General features: G+C 46.0%; 1 protein-coding gene across 1 annotated transcript; it reads right to left on the bottom strand.

Moving 5' to 3' along the window:
- Positions 1-1,430: 1,430 nt before the first annotated feature.
- Positions 1,431-10,964, bottom strand: Defb123 (defensin beta 123). The gene is made up of 2 exons (XM_005086052.4): positions 10,759-10,964; positions 1,431-1,674 (listed from the first exon to the last, which is right to left on the bottom strand). The coding sequence occupies exons 1-2, from the start codon at positions 10,814-10,816 to the stop codon at positions 1,529-1,531; spliced, it is 204 nt and encodes a 67-aa protein (XP_005086109.1). The 5' UTR covers positions 10,817-10,964; the 3' UTR covers positions 1,431-1,528.
- Between the last annotated feature and the right edge of the window lie 6,399 nt (positions 10,965-17,363).

Raw genomic sequence — 17,363 nt, 5'->3', positions numbered from 1 at the left:
TCAGCCTCCCAAGTGCTGGGATTACAGGCATAAGCCTCTACTCTCAACCGTTTGGTTTTTGAAATAGGTTTCTGTATAGTCTAGACTGGCCTTACGTTGACTAAATAGCTGAAGCTGACTTTGAACTCCTGACCCTCCTGCTAACACTTCCCAGCTACTGATTACAGATACGCCTGATTTGATGCTTTAGTTTAGATTCTCCATGCTTTCACACATGTTATCAATCTGTTTTTCATTTCCTAAACGTACTTATGGTAGTTCCTTTGAAACTGTCTGCTACTTCCAGAAAGTGTGCCTGGAATTGACTTTTGATTATTATTATTATTATTACTATTATTATTACTGATAATGTTTCCTTCCTTTGTGCCTGTCTTATAAATGTATGTATGCATACACACATAATTTTTTTTACATGGTGCTGGGGATTGATCCCAGGGCCTTATGTTAGACAAACACTCTTCCAATGAGCTATATCTTTGCATCTTAAAATTTTTAGGTTGGGAATGTGTTATAAATGGCATCTGTGCTGAATAGTTTTATGCCAGCCTGACACAGCTGGAGTCATCTGGGAGGAGCTGAGAAATGCTCCCATAAGGTGTCTGTAAGGGACTTTCTCAGTTAGTGATCAGTGGGGGAGAGCCCAGCACATCATGAGTGGTGCCGTCCCTGGGGTTCTATAAGACAGCGGGCAGAGCAAGCCATGGGGAGAAAACCAGTGAGCAGCTGCCCTCCATGGCCTCTGCATCAGCTCCTGCCTCCGGGCTCCTGTCCTGTTTGACCAGTGAGCAGCTCCCCTCCATGGCCTCTGCATCAGCCTCCGGGCTCCTGTCCTGTTTGACTTTCTGTCCTGACTTCTTTGATGATGGACTGTGATGTGGAAATACAAGCAGAATTAACCCTTTCCTCCCCAGCTTGCTTTTTGGTCATGGTGTTTCCTCACAGCAACAGGAACTCCAACTAAGACAGCATTTAAAATGCTGTATAGACACATCTTCCCTTTGAGGCTGGCACAGTTTCTTCTATTAGGCAGCTGAATATGCTTGTTAATACATGTCTGAAAATCGAGGCAACAGAGAACACTTATATCTTATGCAAGGAAGGTCTCAGGATTTAAAAATAATGATTTTGAGAGTACAGGGGTTAATAATATCAAAGATCATTTGTATGAGGGCAGCGGGCTTACTGAGAACTGATCCAGTCAATCTCTGAAAATGATTATACCTAAACAATTCTAGAAACACAAATGTACGTAAGCACATTTCTGTTAGCAGCCCAACAGTTGTTTCATCCTATGCCCCGTGGATTCAATAAAGTCCCACTATTCACCCATGAGAGACAGAGATGTCATATTACCATCAGGACGGTGGTTATCATAGTTTTGACTCCTATGCCTGACAATTGCTAGTGTGGATGAGCAGGCTACACAGGGGTCAGCCAGGTGCATTTATTGACTGAGCTCAAGACTCCATGAGCTCAACCTAGGACAACTTTGCCAGCTGCAGCCTCCAGGCCCCAGGCCCCAGGGCACTTAAAACAGCCATGGCTTTGGCTTCGGCTGGTACTTGGGTTTCACGCAGCACATCTTCCCGTTTGTACAGTAGACATAGACGCTCTCCTTCCTGGAGCATCGGTGGCGGCACTTGCCATTGAGGTTCCAGCATTTCTGAGCATCACCTGGTACAAAGAAGAGAGAAAGGAGATTGTGTCAGTCCTAAGAAGAGGTGACTTCAGACTGGAGGAGCTGGCGCAGGTTTGAGCAGCTCTCCCCTTTCCCTTTGACCCCTCCCACCTTTCCCTTTGACCCCTCCCACCTTTCCCTTTGACCCCTCCCACCTTTCCCTTTGACCCCTCCCACCTTTCCCTTTGACCCCTCCTAACACCTACTGTTGTTTTTCCTGACCCCATTTTTTTCCCTACCTTTTCTTGACCATGAATCTAGACTAAATGACAAATGATAGAACTTTGAAAATCTGCTTTTAAAGGTCTGTTGTAATCAGCTCGGGTTACATGAAACTCTGTCTAAAAAACTCCAAAAAACCTCAGACCAAGAAAGAAACAGCAAATCAAGAGAGAAGCAACAGTTCTGATCATCACAAGAGGATGTGGCTGCACCAAACAGCTGGCTGCAAAGAAGGGGAGCACGTAGAATGATGTCCAATCAGAGGCCGCCTGAGACAGAGCAATGAACCCATATCCATTTCTCTATGAAGCGCCAGTTCCACTTCGGCTTAGAGACGCCTTGGTGTCCCTCAGATGAATGAAGTCTTTAAGGCCTGTTTGTATCACAGGTTTCCTTTGGACACGTCTGACTAAGGCCCACACATGGAGAAGAGAGAGGGAGGCCTTGGAGGAGGCGGCACAGAGTCCCATCTTCTACACCCTCAGCATTAGCCTTGTCCTTTCTGGGTGTTCCCTTAGAGCATGAGAGGAGAGAAACAGTCCCATCTGTCACCGAGAAGGAAATGATAACAAATGCCTGTAAGGATGGGAGGAAGAGGAACCCTTGCTCACCGCCGGTGGGAGTGCAAACCTGGACGCCATTATGGAGATCAGTATAGAGGCTCCTCAGCAGGCTGAAACCGGCATGACCATAGAGCCCAGATGTTCCTGAATATACTTAGGGCATTTCCAGTAGTCTGTGCTATCAGAGATACTTGCACGTCTGTGCCTATTACTGCACATTCACTACAGCCGAGATATAGAACCAGTCTAGATGCCCACCAACAGATGAATAAGGCCAATGAGGTCCATATGCAAAAGGGATTATATTTAGTGGTAAGAAGAATGAAATCATGACATTTTCAGGAAAATGATGGAGCTGGAGATTATTATGTTATAGACTCAGAAACATTGCCTCTTTCATGTATGGAATACAGACTTAAATGTATACATGTACATATGTGTAGCTGACTGTTTTCCTCTGTCCTGCTGGTCCCCCTAGACCTGTTTCTCTCCCACTCAAGGGTTCCTGCAGCCATTTATGAGATACTTACTCAGAGGCTAATATTAAATATAGTTGTTTGGCCAATGGCTCAGGCTTATTACTGGCTAACTCTCTTATAAATGAACTCACTTTTACTAATCTGTCTATCACCACATGGCTGTGGCTTACAGGAAATGCCCTGGCATGTGACTCCTCCAGCAACAACATGGCACCTTCCTGACTCTGCCTTCTTTCTTTCTCCATCTTTGTTTGGATTTCCCACCTGGCTATATTCTGCTTGGTCATTGGCCAAATCAACTTTATTTATTAACCAATAAAAGCAACACATATTCACAGCATACAGAAGGACATCCCATATCATCATATGCATGCCATGAAGGTAGAAAGGGGACCAAGAAAAGAGATATCTAGAGATGGGGACAGGGAACAAGAGAGGGTAATGGACTATATAGACTTGAAAGCAGAAGGAAGGACTGTCTGGAGGGGAAGGGGACAGCCAAAGGGCAGAGGGGAAGGCAGGGCATAAAGTGGGAGGAAAGACATAAAATATGATATATATGCACAAAAGTGCATCAGTGAGACCCGTTACTTTGTAGGACAGCTAAAAAATTAATAAAGAATTTAAAATAGACTAATAGCATCTATTTTAATCAGTGTTAAAAACTTTAGGCAGGACTGAGAAGAGAGAGAAAAGAGGAGAAAAAAAAACCACTGTGTAGGTCTCCAGAGGGAACCCCTCTTGTCTTTGAACACTCATCTGAGCACACATATGAGGAATGTACCAAAGCCTGGGAAAGAATCACCGAAGAGAGAGAGGCAGAACTGTCCTCAGAACTGGGAATGTTCTGTGTGCTCACCCGACAGAGCAGAAGGGTTATATAAAACCTATAGTGTGTAGGGGCCTGAGGTTTAGAGTACTTGCTGCTCTGTCAGAGGACCCAGGTTCAGTTCCCAGCACCCACATGGCAGCCCATGACAAGCTGTAACTTCAATTTCAACAGCCTTCTCAGGTCTCTGCAGACACCAAATATATGTGCATGTAAAATACACACAAGGTAAGAATGAATACAGAAACTCAGCCAGCCAGTGCAGTCCACAGGTATAATTCCCGGGAATGGAGACAGAAAGATTAGGTGGCAAGTCTCAGCTACATAGTGAGTTCCTAGGCAGCCTGGGTTATACAAGACTGAATAAATAAATACATGCATATGTAAAATTAACAATATCTTCCTCAAAAGGTAAGTGAACTTGGAGACACAAAACAGAAACTATTCAAAGTGAAGTACGGAGAAAGAATAAAGCCTCGCAGACTGTGGAACGATAATACCAGATCAACATGTCAGCAGCTGACGTGCCAGAGGACGAGAAAATCTCAAGTGTGACAAGATCATAAGTAGCCAGAAACCTCAGTTTCCTGATGTGACTCCCAAAAGTTGTCCTTTGATGTCAACGCCTGCCATGGTACATGCATATATCGCTGTGGAAGCCGAAGGTGATCACTTGAGGTACAGGAGGGAGACCAGCAGGAGGGGTGAGGAATGAGAGGGGAGGAAGGGGGGCGCTGGAGTCTGAGGATGTGAGTGCTGTCGAATGCTGTGCTCTGAGAATAGCAGCCATCACTATTATTTTCTTCCCTGAGGAAAATAGATTTAGTTATAGTTTGGCTGAACTGGGACAACAAAGATGCCTTCTCTCTCCTGTTCCAGTATCGATGTTACAATTTCATAGGAAAGATGCAGCAGCAGTCTGTGCATCCCTGTGTGTTCTGAGACAAGCAGTCAGAACGGCATGGGATTTCTTCCAGGGAGGCAACCATAAGGATGAAGGAAAAAATGAAAGGGCGTGGGTGTGGTGTCATGGAATCTCTTCTGGGAAGTCGAGCTCCAGGGGTGGCCCCAGGGCTTCAGCCCAGAGGTTACTGAGGAAATGAGAATCTTTGGGGTTCACTGTGCCAGTAGTGTCAGAGCTGAAAAGAGTCGAATCCTAAACCCTTCCAGTCTCCTCTTCCGTAGAGGGTGTTTCTGGATCTCTCCTTCAGGTCATGGACGCATGCCCCACAGCAAGGACCAGCATGTGGCAGGCCTGCCAGCCATAGCATTCCATCTATCAGGCAGCAGAAGCAGACTGAGTCACAGGCATTCCCGGGAACTGGCTATTGAAAATCAGGTGTGTGAGTGGTTATCACTGTGAACCTATGCCTTCACCATATATATGATTTATTTGTTTTTATTCTATGTGCATGAGAGTTTTGCCTGAATGTGTGTATATGAACCATATCTGTGCAGTGCTCAAGGAGGCCAGATCTTAGAGGGCGTAGGATTCCCTGAAACTGGAGTAACAAAAGATTGAGGGCTACCATGTGGGTGCCTGGAACCCAACCCAGGTCCTTTGGGAGAGCGGCAAGTGCTCTTAACCACTGAGCCATCTGTCCAGCTTACCATTACCATCTTAATCAGAGCAGCTGTGACTATCTGCAGGAGGTCCTCCAGGCTGGGCCTATTAAAGGTCCCTCATAGAGGAAGGGGATGGGGAGGAAACCAGACTCTCACTTCCTCCTGCACACTCTTCCAGCTGTGTGTTGTCTCAGGAACCACTGGAGTGTTGAGCAAGAAGGCTAACTGAAGCAGGCGCTCCATCTATCCAGCTATAGGAATGTCATTGTCCATACTGGCACGAGGCATTGGTAGTGCACCTGTTTTGGGGTCACCTGTGCTCTTGTATGTAACCTCTCACTCATGCTTCTATAATGCAAGCTCAGTAAACTGCTTGGTACCCTAAGCTAGGCTTGGGTGGGATCATTACGTTGGTGTGTTGCTGGTGCTCCACTTGGAATGAGTAGACACTTGTTTACATCACCTCAGGAAGTGTTCACACAGTGGGTGGATACAAGAAAAGTACAAGATATACACATGTGAAGATGTCAGAACAAACCCATTGTTTTGTTTTCTAAAAAATAAGTTAAAAAGAAAAAAGGTAATTGGTAAGGGATAGAGATGTTGTTCAGAGGGACAACACTGTTGAGTGCACATGAGGTCCTGGATACAATTCCCAGTGCAGCAAACGCAACTACCATATAATAGTCAGTTAAAGGAACACAAGAGCAATGCATTGTGGGTTGGCAGCCGGTGTAGGTGTATGGGCTGGTGGAGGGAATCGGGATGCTCACTGTTTTAAGGTTTCTATATGCTCTGTGAATTGGCTGGTTAGCATCAGAAGGCAGACCAAGAAAGCACAGTCTCTTGTCAACCTTGGAGCTTACTCAAGATAGATGCAGGAACTGGACAAGAGCAGTCTACAACCTATTGTCACACAGGGGCGAACTCACCAGACCCCCTTTGTTCATGAACAACAAAGAGTCAGAATGCTGAGAAACAGTGGCTTTCTGAAATCAAGACAGTGACTGACACTTTGTAACTGAAATTCTGTCCCCCAAGGACAGAACATCTCATACTTCCCCCAAGGAATGGGGTATCCCAGTGACTGACACTTTGTATCTGAAATTCTGTCCACAAGGATGGACCTTCCCATACTTCCTGAAAGGAAAAGCAGCTTTGACCTCCATCAGGTGCCAAGGATCAGATGAGAAGTTTTATACAAAATTCTCACTCTGTTTTCCCTCTCTTCTCCCACTCTCCAGAGAGAGAGAGAGAGAGAGAGAGAGAGAGAGAGAGAGAGAGAGAGAGAGAGAGAGAGAGAGAGTGTGTGTGTGTGTCAGAGAGAGTGAGAGAGAGACAGAGAGAGCTGACCTTGAACTGTTTAAATCCCACTCTTCCTCTAGATTCAGTAGCTCCCAACCTCCCTAATGCTTTAACGCAGTCCCTTTAGTTACAGTTCCTCATGCCATGAGGACTCTCAGTCACAAAGTTATTTCATTGCTACTTCATAACTGTACTTTTGCTACTGTCATGAGTCAGGACCCACAGGTTGAGTACATTCTTCATTGGGTGAGCTGTTGCCAACCCCACAGACCCTTGGGTATGCAGTGTCCTTTGCAGCAGGGTAACATGTCTAACATGGTGTGATTTGCAGGGCTATGTGGGGAGTCTTCTAAAGACAGATGGACATTACACAAGGTGACTATCACAGCTACCAGGATATTTAAAATCAAGTCCATGAATCAAGAAGCCTCCCTTCAGCTGGGTGTTGGTGACACACACCTTTAATCCCAGCACTCAGGAGGCAGAGGCAGGCAGATCTCTGTGAGTTCGAGGCCAACCTGGTCTACAGAGCGAGTTCCAGGACAGTCTGCAAAACAACACAGAGAAACCCTGTCTCTAAAAACAAAAAACACAAAACAAACAAAAAGAAGCCTCCCTCACCAAGGATGGGGCAATTTGAGTTCAGTGAGCGTAGCCAAGTATGGTGGCAGCACTCAGGAGCAGAGGCAGGTGAGTCTCTGTGAGTTTGAGGGCAGCCTGGTCTACACAGTGAATTCCAGATTCCAGGCCAGCCAGGTCTACACATCATAGGAACACTGTGAATTCCAACCTTAATGTGCCATCAGCAAATTCTCATCGTGGGAGGATACAGGTCAGTGGCCAGTTGTTTTCAGAGAACTTGGAAAGATGGAGGATGAAGGTCAGAGAAATATTAAAAGGCATATTTAAAAATATGATGTCTGTCAGCCAGGGCTACACAGTGAGATTCTGTCTCAAAAATAAAAGCAAACAAAAATGTGTCTAGGGATGTAACCTTGGCAATGAGTGTTTCATGAAGAAATGAAAAAAAAATCAGTTGCTAAACAAGTCTGGACACTTAGGGGAGGAAAGGAACTGTGGTGGGTTAGGGGGAAGTGTTTGGTGCTCAGCTGGCTGAGCTATGTGATTCTACAAGAACCTGTACTTGGCAATATTTGCTAAGCAGCATATTTGTTTTTTGCATCTGTGATTCTGCCTTATTTTTACAACAAAGATAAGGAAAAATCTCATTAAAAATGAGATCTCATTTTAAAAGATTTATCTAGTTTTATTTTATGTGTATGAGTGTTTTTGTTTGCAAGTATCACATTTGTACAGTGCCTGAGGAGGCCAGAAGAGGTGTTGATTTCCAGCAGATGGCTGTGAGCTGCCATGAGATCTCTGTTTTTAATTTAAGCGTGTCAAAATGAACAACCATGCATGCCCGTGTGCGTGCATGCATGCATGTGTGTGTGTGTGTGTGTGTGTGTGTGTGTGTGTGTGTGTTTCATGGACACAGAGGCTAGAGGAGGACGTGGGATGTTCTCTATCACTTTCTGCCTTGCTACATTGAGATGGGATCTTTCTGAGTTGGAAAGTCACCATTTTGGCTTGCCTGGCTGGCTAGTGATTTCCAGGATCTGTCTGTCTCCACCTCCTAACCCTGGGGTTATATGCAGCTCTGTCTGACTCTTTATGAGAGCTGGGGGTTCAAACTTAGGTCTTCTTGCTTGCACAGGACGAGTTCTTACCCACGGAAACATCCCTCTAGCCCTTAAGCATTTAAAAATTACATTTATTCATTTGTTTATTTCTTGTACAAGTCAAGGACAACTCTCACCATGAGGGTCTTGGCAGCAAGGGCCTTGACCCCATGAGTCATTTCACTGTCTAACATTTTTAAGTGATGTACATTTCGGCCCCCTTTCATCATGAGACCCTTTGACTGTTAAAAAAGTGGAACTAAGTAGAATTTCTGTCCTTTGGGCACTGGTGAACAACAGTTAGGATGACAGTTGGCAGCTTAAATGAGATAAGAGTTGTTTCTAGTCATAGCAAGGCCATAATTTCAAGAACCAAAATTTACCAACAAAAGGACTAGGTAAAGCCTGGTGAGTCTCAATGAAGCCACCTCTCTGTAAGCTATAGGAGATGAAGGCTGAGGGCGACCAGTATTGATGGCTTCCACTCAAGGCCTCTCACCATTACAACTCATAACAGGAAGTGGAAGAGAAACTCTTCTAATAACCTCCTGGTAACTGAGGAGTTGAAATGCACTTGCAGCAGCAGCAGCAGCAGCAGCAGCAGGAGGCTGCCTGAGAAACACCATCATCCCTGCTGGCCAGTTTAGGCAAGTCTTCACTGTTCCCAGGGACACAGCTTTCTACTGCTCTGCTTCAAGAGGCCTGCTGGCTAAAGGGAGGACGATTTGGAGGTGGGGGCAGTAAACGTAACGCTGTAGGGAGAGAGGGCCTGGTGGGCCTGGAGCAGGGCACCTCAGCCCCTATCACCCCAGGCAGTTGCTAGGTCTTCAGGGAAAAGCTTAGCTTTCACACCCTATCAAACTCTCAGGGGTGAGGAACAGCAGAGGGAAGTGGCTTCTCTCTCTGCTCTCCTGTAGCGTCCTTCCAGGAAGCCCCACACTCTCTTGTGTGGAGACAGGGAAAGGGAGGCATGGAGAGAGCTGTAAAGACCAAGCCCAGAGCAGAAGCAGCAAGGGACAGTGTGAGGTCTCAGAGTGAGGGCTAGGTGCCAAGCGCTCCTGTCAACACCATCTTAAGTTCCCTCAGGGTCACAGAGATCCATTTCCTGGGCATCACCGAACTCAACACCCGCATGCCATGCTTACAGTTTTAACTTCATGTCTTCCAGGAGAAAGCAAGGTCCCCACCTCTCCCAGAGTGGAAGTTTCTGGGAAAGTGCAGATGAATTACAGACAAAAAGAAGCTAACTGCCCACCTCCCTCTTTCAGACAGGGCCTCAATTATCCCAGGCTGGCCTCAAGCTTACTAAGTAGCCCTTGAATTTCTGATCCTTCCGCCTCTGCCTCTCAGGAATTACAATCCTGTGTCACCGCACTCAGTTTATGTGTTGCTGGGAATCAAACCCAGGGCTTTCTACATGCCAGGCAAGCACTCCAGCAACTGAGTTGCAGGCCCAGATGTTAGTGTTTTACACCTGCAGTGATTCCCCCCCCCATGTTGTCACAGCCGTTAAAGAAACCGTCAAGCGATCTGATCCTCTAAACAGTGGTGAGGGCTGAGGGTTGTTGGGATCAGAGTCAATGGTGAGCCGCTTAGATGCAGGGTGTTTCAGGGTCACTGGAGGGAACTGAGGGGTCAGCTTGCTTAGAAAATTGTATGTTCTGATTCTTTAAAGGTTGACAGTCTTGAGGTAGACAGAAGCTCTGTTAGATGAGTGGAGGGGGCAGGTAGCTGGTGTGACAGGTAGGAAGGACAGGGTTGACCTTCTCTGGCAAAGCCCTCCCATGGCTTTCTTACCTGTGACTCTCATCACTCACCCCTGCACTTCAGACTGGGTTCCCACAGGCAGCATGCTGCTCTCTCCCTCCTTACTTATGCTTATCATGCTTATCCTAAATCCTTCCCTCCCCACCTCTTCCCCTCCCCCATCTGATTTCAAGTCACTTTCCAGGACTCTACTGACCTCAGGCTAGCTAGGTGCTACTCCCTGGCTTTCCTTTGTCACGGCTTTGGGTATAATGCTATTTAACTGTGTCCGAGGCCATGCCATTTGCCCCCATAATCCTAGTTCCAGCACAAAGTATGGCACAGAGAGAGGGGCTGCAAACATGAGCTTCTTGCTCCCATTAAGGTGGCTGTGGCTTTTACTAAACCTGGAACATTTTGGGGACTATTTTGCAAGAGATCTGCTGTTGCTTTCTCTCTGGCTGCTTCTGCCCCCACACTGACCCTTTGCCAGCTTGGTAGAGCTGAACATGGAGTGGGTGATGATACTCAGGATATTGTTGTTGGTACCTAAGATCCGGCACTTGGCAAGGTGGAATGGTGACATCTCCAGCCCTAGGCAACTAACTGGTCCTCCTTGCCCCGGTAGGTTCACTGACAAGGCCAGGGTCCCCCTACCCAGTGCCTTCCCTGAGGAGCTCTCTGTTACCTGGAGTGAGCTGGGACAAGAGCAGCAATGCAGCCAAGGTAAGCAGCAGGAGCTTCATGGTGGCAAAGCTTCGAGTTCAAAGTGCTGGCAAAGTTAGTGGACAGCTTCGGAAGTCAAGTCCCTCTGGCGGAAGTCCCTTGGATCTCCAGGAGCAGCTCACGGGAACAAGCCTGTATCCTGGGTCTACAGTGTGGAGCCACACCCACCCAGTCCACAGCATTCCTTTGTCTTTTGGATCAGCAGGGTGAGGCCAGCCAAGGTTCAAGGCCACACAGCACAGCCCTTCCCCTGCCAGCTTTGCATCGCCTTATCAAGGCGCCAAAAGGGGGCGCCATGCACATGGATGCCAGAGAGCACGCACATCAGTAGCTACCAAAGACACTGGCAGAGAAGAGAAAATGGGTTCCAGACAGGGCAAGGTCTGTTCAAGAGTGGATAGATACAAGAGGAGCAACCACAGGGTTGTCCCAGACTCAAGGCTCAGCCCGTTCTTCAGGGATTCAAGAACAGATGTTCCCTGCTCCCTGGTCTGAACATTCATTCTAGTTTCCTTAGTTCATTTACCTGAAGCCAGGTGGCTGTCCCTGAAGTTAGTAATACTTTCTCCAGGATCCTCATTTTTCAACCTTCCAGCAGAAGTAAGCAATTCCCTCCATTAACTATCTGCCTCAATTACTTATGTGAATTCTACTTCCTGACTGGACTCTCTTGATACAGAGGTCAAGAAAATCAAAGCATGCATGACCTTACACGATAAGACATTGTCTGAATCATCAGTGGGGACAGAAAGCGTTGAATGGGCTGCCCAAGATTTACACAAAGGTAAATGAAAGTGTGTGGTGTTAAATAATTCCTTCAGGAACTTTTTACAAGGAAGAGAATAAGGGAAGGTCTGGGACAGGACCCAGTGACTAGCCCTCAACTCTACTATAGTGGTCTGCTGCCTCTTACTTCCTGTGAAGTTTCAACCAGAGGAGAGCCATTATCAGCATCATGGAGTAAGGAATCTATGGTAAAGTTAGTCTCAACTTAATCGTTCGAGGATCTGGAAAAACAAAGACTTGACAAGGAACAGAGGGTATTAGTTAACTATAGGGGATGATGGGCCAAGACTTGAAGCTGCTCCAGGGCTGCAATAGGAAGGTGCAGGACTCTGGGAAGATTCTTGACTGGCCTGCTACTGATGTCTGTTTGCAGCAGCCACAGAGAAAGTGTTGTTAGTGAGCCCGGCTTCTGGGGTTACTTTGGTCATCAGGACCGGAAGTGGGGAAGGGAACAGTGAAGACTTGCCTAATCTGCTGCTTGTCCCTACCATCTCTCACTGGGGACAACTTTCAGAGCACAATGGCTCCCATTACTGATGGCTGCTGTCTCCAGAGAGCATTCAAGTTTTAAAAGTTGGCTGCAAACTCCCATTTAAGTTCATAGAGGGAAGGAAACTGAGAAGTAGAATTTTCATTCCAGACAGGGCTGGTACCTGACAGTGAATGCTACAAAATATCACAAAGTAGAATGTTTGAGTGTGGCCCATGAGTGTCTTCTTAGGGAGAATGTGTTTATTGGATTGTTTTCTTTCTGAGAGTTCTTTCATGCTCACTATGCCTGGGAGTGTGAAGTAGTTTTGCATTGAGGATACGAGCCCAAAGTATTCAGTGACTAGTACTAACTTTCCCTTCTATAAACTTATTCTTAATTTTGGAAAGTATTTTAAAACTTATTCTTTGAAAAGTTCATGTCTCTTGATCTTATTTACTCCCCATCACCCTCTCTCAGCTCCCCTTACCTGTTATTTGGAGACATGGTGTCATGTACCCAAGGCTGGCCTTGATCTCTCTATGTAACTGAAGGTGACCCTGCGTTCTGGTCCTCCTGCTCCTATCTCCTGGGTGCTGGGATGAGAGGCATGTGCTATAATGGCTGCCTTTATAAAGGGTTGACTGGGGATTGAACCCATGACCTTGTATGTGCTAGGTAACCATTCAAGTAACTGAGCCATGTCCTCAGCTCTTATTTTTATTTATTTAATTTTATGAGCATCGACTGGTGTTTTGCCTGCATGTATGTTTGTGTGAGGGTGTCAGATCTCCTGGAACTGGAGCTACAGAGAGTTGTGAGCTGTCATGTGGGTGCTGGGAATTGAACCTGGGTCCTCTGGAAGAGTAGCCATTGTTCTTAACACTTGAGCCATCCCTCCATACCCCTATTTTTATTTTTAATTATGGATGAGTGTATGTGTGTGCGTGTGCATGTGAGTGCAGGTATAGTTGGAGGCCTGAAGAGTGCATCAGATCCCTTGGAGCTGGAGTTGGGCATAGTTGTACCGTCTTTATCCTCCACATGGGTACTGTGAACTGAACTCAGTTCCCTAGCAACAGCAGTATGCATACTCAACTACTGAACCATCTCTTCAGTTCTTATGTGATTTCATACTTTTTTTCAATGCTAAACCCAGGACTTCATGCACATCAGGCAAGTTCTTTGTCCCCTGCCACATCACATACCCAGAAAATTTACCATTTTTTCTGGGTTTCAATATGTTTCATCAAGGATTTGGAGCAGATGAGCCATGGGGTCCATCTACCCATCAATGTATTCGGTTCTCTAGGTGTGAAAAAGTAATTTACAGAAGTAAATGGATGCAGTAACACAAGGATTTCAGCACCCTAGCAGGGCAGGGTGATTGCATTTTCATCCATGAATTCTTGGGGTCAGCTACCCAGTCTCTGAAAACCCTAGACCATGGAGCTTCCATTTGACCCCCAGCTCCCAAATACATGGTGTCACATTGAAAGCCACATTTCCAAGAACACCTTTAATCCCAGCACTTGGGAGGCAGAGGCAGGCGGATCTCACTGAGTTTAAGACGGAGTGAGTTCCAGGATAACCAAGGCTACACAGTGAAACCCTGCCTTGAAAACCAAAACCAACCAATGAAACAAACAGAAAAGCCACACTCCTGGCCCCACTCCTTTCACACTCATGTGCTACTGTGCTTGGTTCTGATGCTTTAAAAAGTCGTCCCAGGAACGAGGGTTGTCTCACTTACTAGGGTCAAGTGACCTGGTGAGTCGGAAGAGGAAGAGGCTTTGTCCACACCTCCAGGCACACCCCAGATATCATGGCTGTTCACGGACAGTAAGAAAGGCCACTTTCAACCTGATCAGGAATCAAAGAAAACAAATTCAAATGACAAGGGGGTAATTGTTTTCTGTCATTAAATTAGCAGTTATGGAGAAAAAAGACCCTCATATGATTAACTGATTCAAAATCCACAGGAAGTGAAAGTAAGTACAACCTGGTTTTATTGTGAAATAAAGACTATTAGACAACTTAAAATTTGAAAGTGTCAAAAGGTGATGCATTAAGGTCAAGTGTTCTCTCTCTTATAATGTCCCCTGTTTCTTGCTGAAAGGGGAGACTATCCTGCTTCTCATCCATCCCCATTCCTGATGCACGGTGCAGCAGGCAGTGGCAGCTCATTCATCTGCACAAATCCATGCACTGTATAAGGAGGCTAAGAGCTCTGGGCTCAGCCGGCCCTCCCTGCACTCAACACCACTGGAATCTTTTTCTTCTCTTGGTCCTGCAGGAGAATGTAACCACTTGCTATCTCCTCTGCCTTTTCAGGGGAGTTGATGCTGCTTGTTTTGCAAGCTGTAATCTCAGGATTAATGGATAAAGATGTTTAGCTCTGTGCTTTCCTCCTGTCCTTTCTCATGAGATAGTTGACTGTCCAAGGTCATTGGAAGCCATTTCATGACTCAGAGCTTGCTGGATGGGAACATTCTGTAGTTCTCAGGCTTTTGTAGGATAAAGAAAAACCTTGTAAAAGAACATAAGAATATCCAAGCATCTGTCAAGCCTACCCAACAGGAATGGTAGGACTTAGAGAAGATGAGAGTCTTATAGTGTATTCCCTGGAGGATTTAAGGGACCCAGGTCCTAGAAGAGAGAATGTTGGTTAGGAAAGGGTTAGTGTCAGAAGAGACTAATACTCCCCCACCCTGGTGACTTCTGTTGGGTCAGAAAGATAAGTAGTGGTGGTCAACAAAACAGCATGCAGAGATGGGCATTCTAGGTAAGATAAGACCTTGAAAAATATATATTAGAGTTATAGAGTAATAATTAAGACAGAGGTAGCCGATAAGAAATCATAGCAAATGGCCAATAGCTTCATAATTAATGTAGTGTCTCGTGTGTTATTTGGGGGCAGAGATAGTGGTGGAACCCAGGCAGCTGGAGGGAAGAATACTTGTTACAATAGCCTTTCATTTTCTGTGTTTTTTTTAGTGTCCAAGAAGCCAGAGTCCCAAAGGTTGGGTTGAGTTTACAGCCTCTGGACTCTAACTTGATAACGATGAGACTGAATCCTAGAGAGAGAATGTGATTTGTTCTAAGGTCACACAACTAAGTGGCACATTTGGGAGAGCGAGCTGGATAATTTCAACTCTACCTTTCTTGGCTTCAATGCCAAAGTTCTTCTGAAAACTGGGCATTTTAGGCGGTGGGAACCCTTTTCTTTGATAAAGAATATCTTGCCACATGTGATGGCACATGTCTTTAATCCCAACACTCAGAGGCAGAGGCTGGTCAATCTCTGTGGGTTTGAGGCCAGCTTGGTCTACAGAGTGAATTCCAGGACAGATTCCAAAGCTACACGGAGAAACCCTGTTTCATTAAAAAAAAAAAAAGAATATCCTGATAGACACACACTGCTGAAAGTGTGGAGAATGTCCTCTCTTCCTTAGCTCCCGAAGTGGGGAAGTACATCTGGAGAAAGGAACCTCTCTGGGACTGGAGTCAGCTCAGTGGTTAAGAGCATACTCTGTTCTTCCAGAAGACCTGAGTTCAGTGCCTAGCGCCCACGTGGTGCCTCACATCTGCCTGTAGCTCCAGCTTCAGGGGATCTAATGCTCCCTAGGGCAACTGCATTCATGTGCACATACCCACACACAGGAATACATATGTTTATAATTAAAAGTAAAACAACTTTTTTGTTTGTTTGCTTGTTTTGAGACAAGGTCTCTTTGTGTAGCCCTGGCTGTTTTGGAACTTGCTTTGTAGATCAGGCTGACCTCAAACTCACAGATCCGCCTGCCTCTGCCTCCCAAGTCTGGGGATTAAAGGGATTAAATGATCAGTTAACATCTCTTAATTTTTCTAAACCAGCTCATCTAAGTTATGTTAGAATTATGACAGCTGTGGATTGCTACACTAGACGATGTAGTACCTAAAAGTGTGTGTGTGTGTGTGTGTGTGTGTTTACAAGTGTTTGGATTTGTGCGATTGTGTGTGTAGACGCTAGTGGTCAAGCTTGGTTGTAATTTCTCGAGAGCACTGTGAGTTTTGAGTCAGGCTGGCCAGTGAACACTAGGGCTCCAGAGTGCCTGCCTCCATTTCCCCAGCACAAGGGTTGTAAGTGTGTATCACTGTGCCATTTTAAAATATATTTTGTTGAGACGGCTATGTCATTAGGAAGCTTTGGCTATCCTAGAACTCTCTACGTAAACTAGGCTGGCCTCAAACTCACAGAGATCTGCCTGCCTCTGCCTCCTGAGTGCTGGGATTAAGCACCAGCCCCCATCACTGCTTCTGCCTCTTTTATGTAGATTCTGGTGATCATACTTGGGACCTCATACATGTGTGGCAAGCGCTTTACTGGAAGAGTTATCAATGTAGGACTTTGTAGGATATGATAAGAATTGTGGGTTGTCCAGGATTTTTAAGTTTATTAACATTTCTTTTTTTTTTGATTTTTATGAGACAGGGTTTCTCTGTATTGTTTTGGAGGCTGTCGGTCCAGCCCAGCCTCGAACTCACAGAGATCCGCCTGTCTCTGCCTCCCGAGTGCTGGGATTAAAGGCGTGCGCCACCACCGCCCGGCAAGTTTATTAACATTTAACTAAGAAATTTTAGTTAATTACTTGACAATTTTATACATGCATATGATGTATTGGATCACATCCACTCCTCTCCTTCCTCTCATTTCTTTTAGCTCCATTTCCCATCTCCCACTATCCTCTCCACTCCATGTCCTCCTCTCTTTAAAAACCAGTATTATTATTGTATGTGTGTGGGTGTTTTGGTTGCATGTCTGTCTGTCTGTCTGTCTGTATATCATGCTCATGCAGTGCCCTCAGAGGCCAAAGAAGGCGTAGGATGCTCTGCAAGTAGGCGCTTGTGAACCGTCACATGGATTCTGGGCACCCAAGTGGGTCCTCTGGAAGAGCAGCTAGTGCTCTTGACCACTGAGCCATCTCTCCAGCCCCATCCTTTAAAAAAAAAAAGCCAACCAGTCACATTTGTGCTGCCCACAGACTCATGGATATGTGGCCGTTTACTGGAGCATAGTCAATTTACCAAGAGCCACATCCTAAAAAGCATTCCCCCCCCCCGCAGTCATCAACTGAGAATAGCTTCTCAACCAGCGGTGGGGGCTCATAAGTTCCTTTCCCTCCAGAGTAGAGGGTTCTGGGCGGAATTGACAGAGACTGACATATACTTATACCCTGACTTTTGGAGGATTTAGTCTTGCTGGTCTTTGAGAGGATAAAGGGAGTGTCAGCATAGGACTGTGTGGCCAGTGCTGTGGGCGTGGAGGCCTT

Source organism: Mesocricetus auratus, unplaced genomic scaffold, assembly GCF_017639785.1.
Source record: "Mesocricetus auratus isolate SY011 unplaced genomic scaffold, BCM_Maur_2.0 Super-Scaffold_100004, whole genome shotgun sequence".
Classification (NCBI taxonomy): Eukaryota; Metazoa; Chordata; class Mammalia; order Rodentia; family Cricetidae; genus Mesocricetus; species Mesocricetus auratus.
The sequence above is the reverse complement of the archived record's forward strand: the minus strand, read 5'-3'. Positions and strand labels throughout refer to the sequence as shown.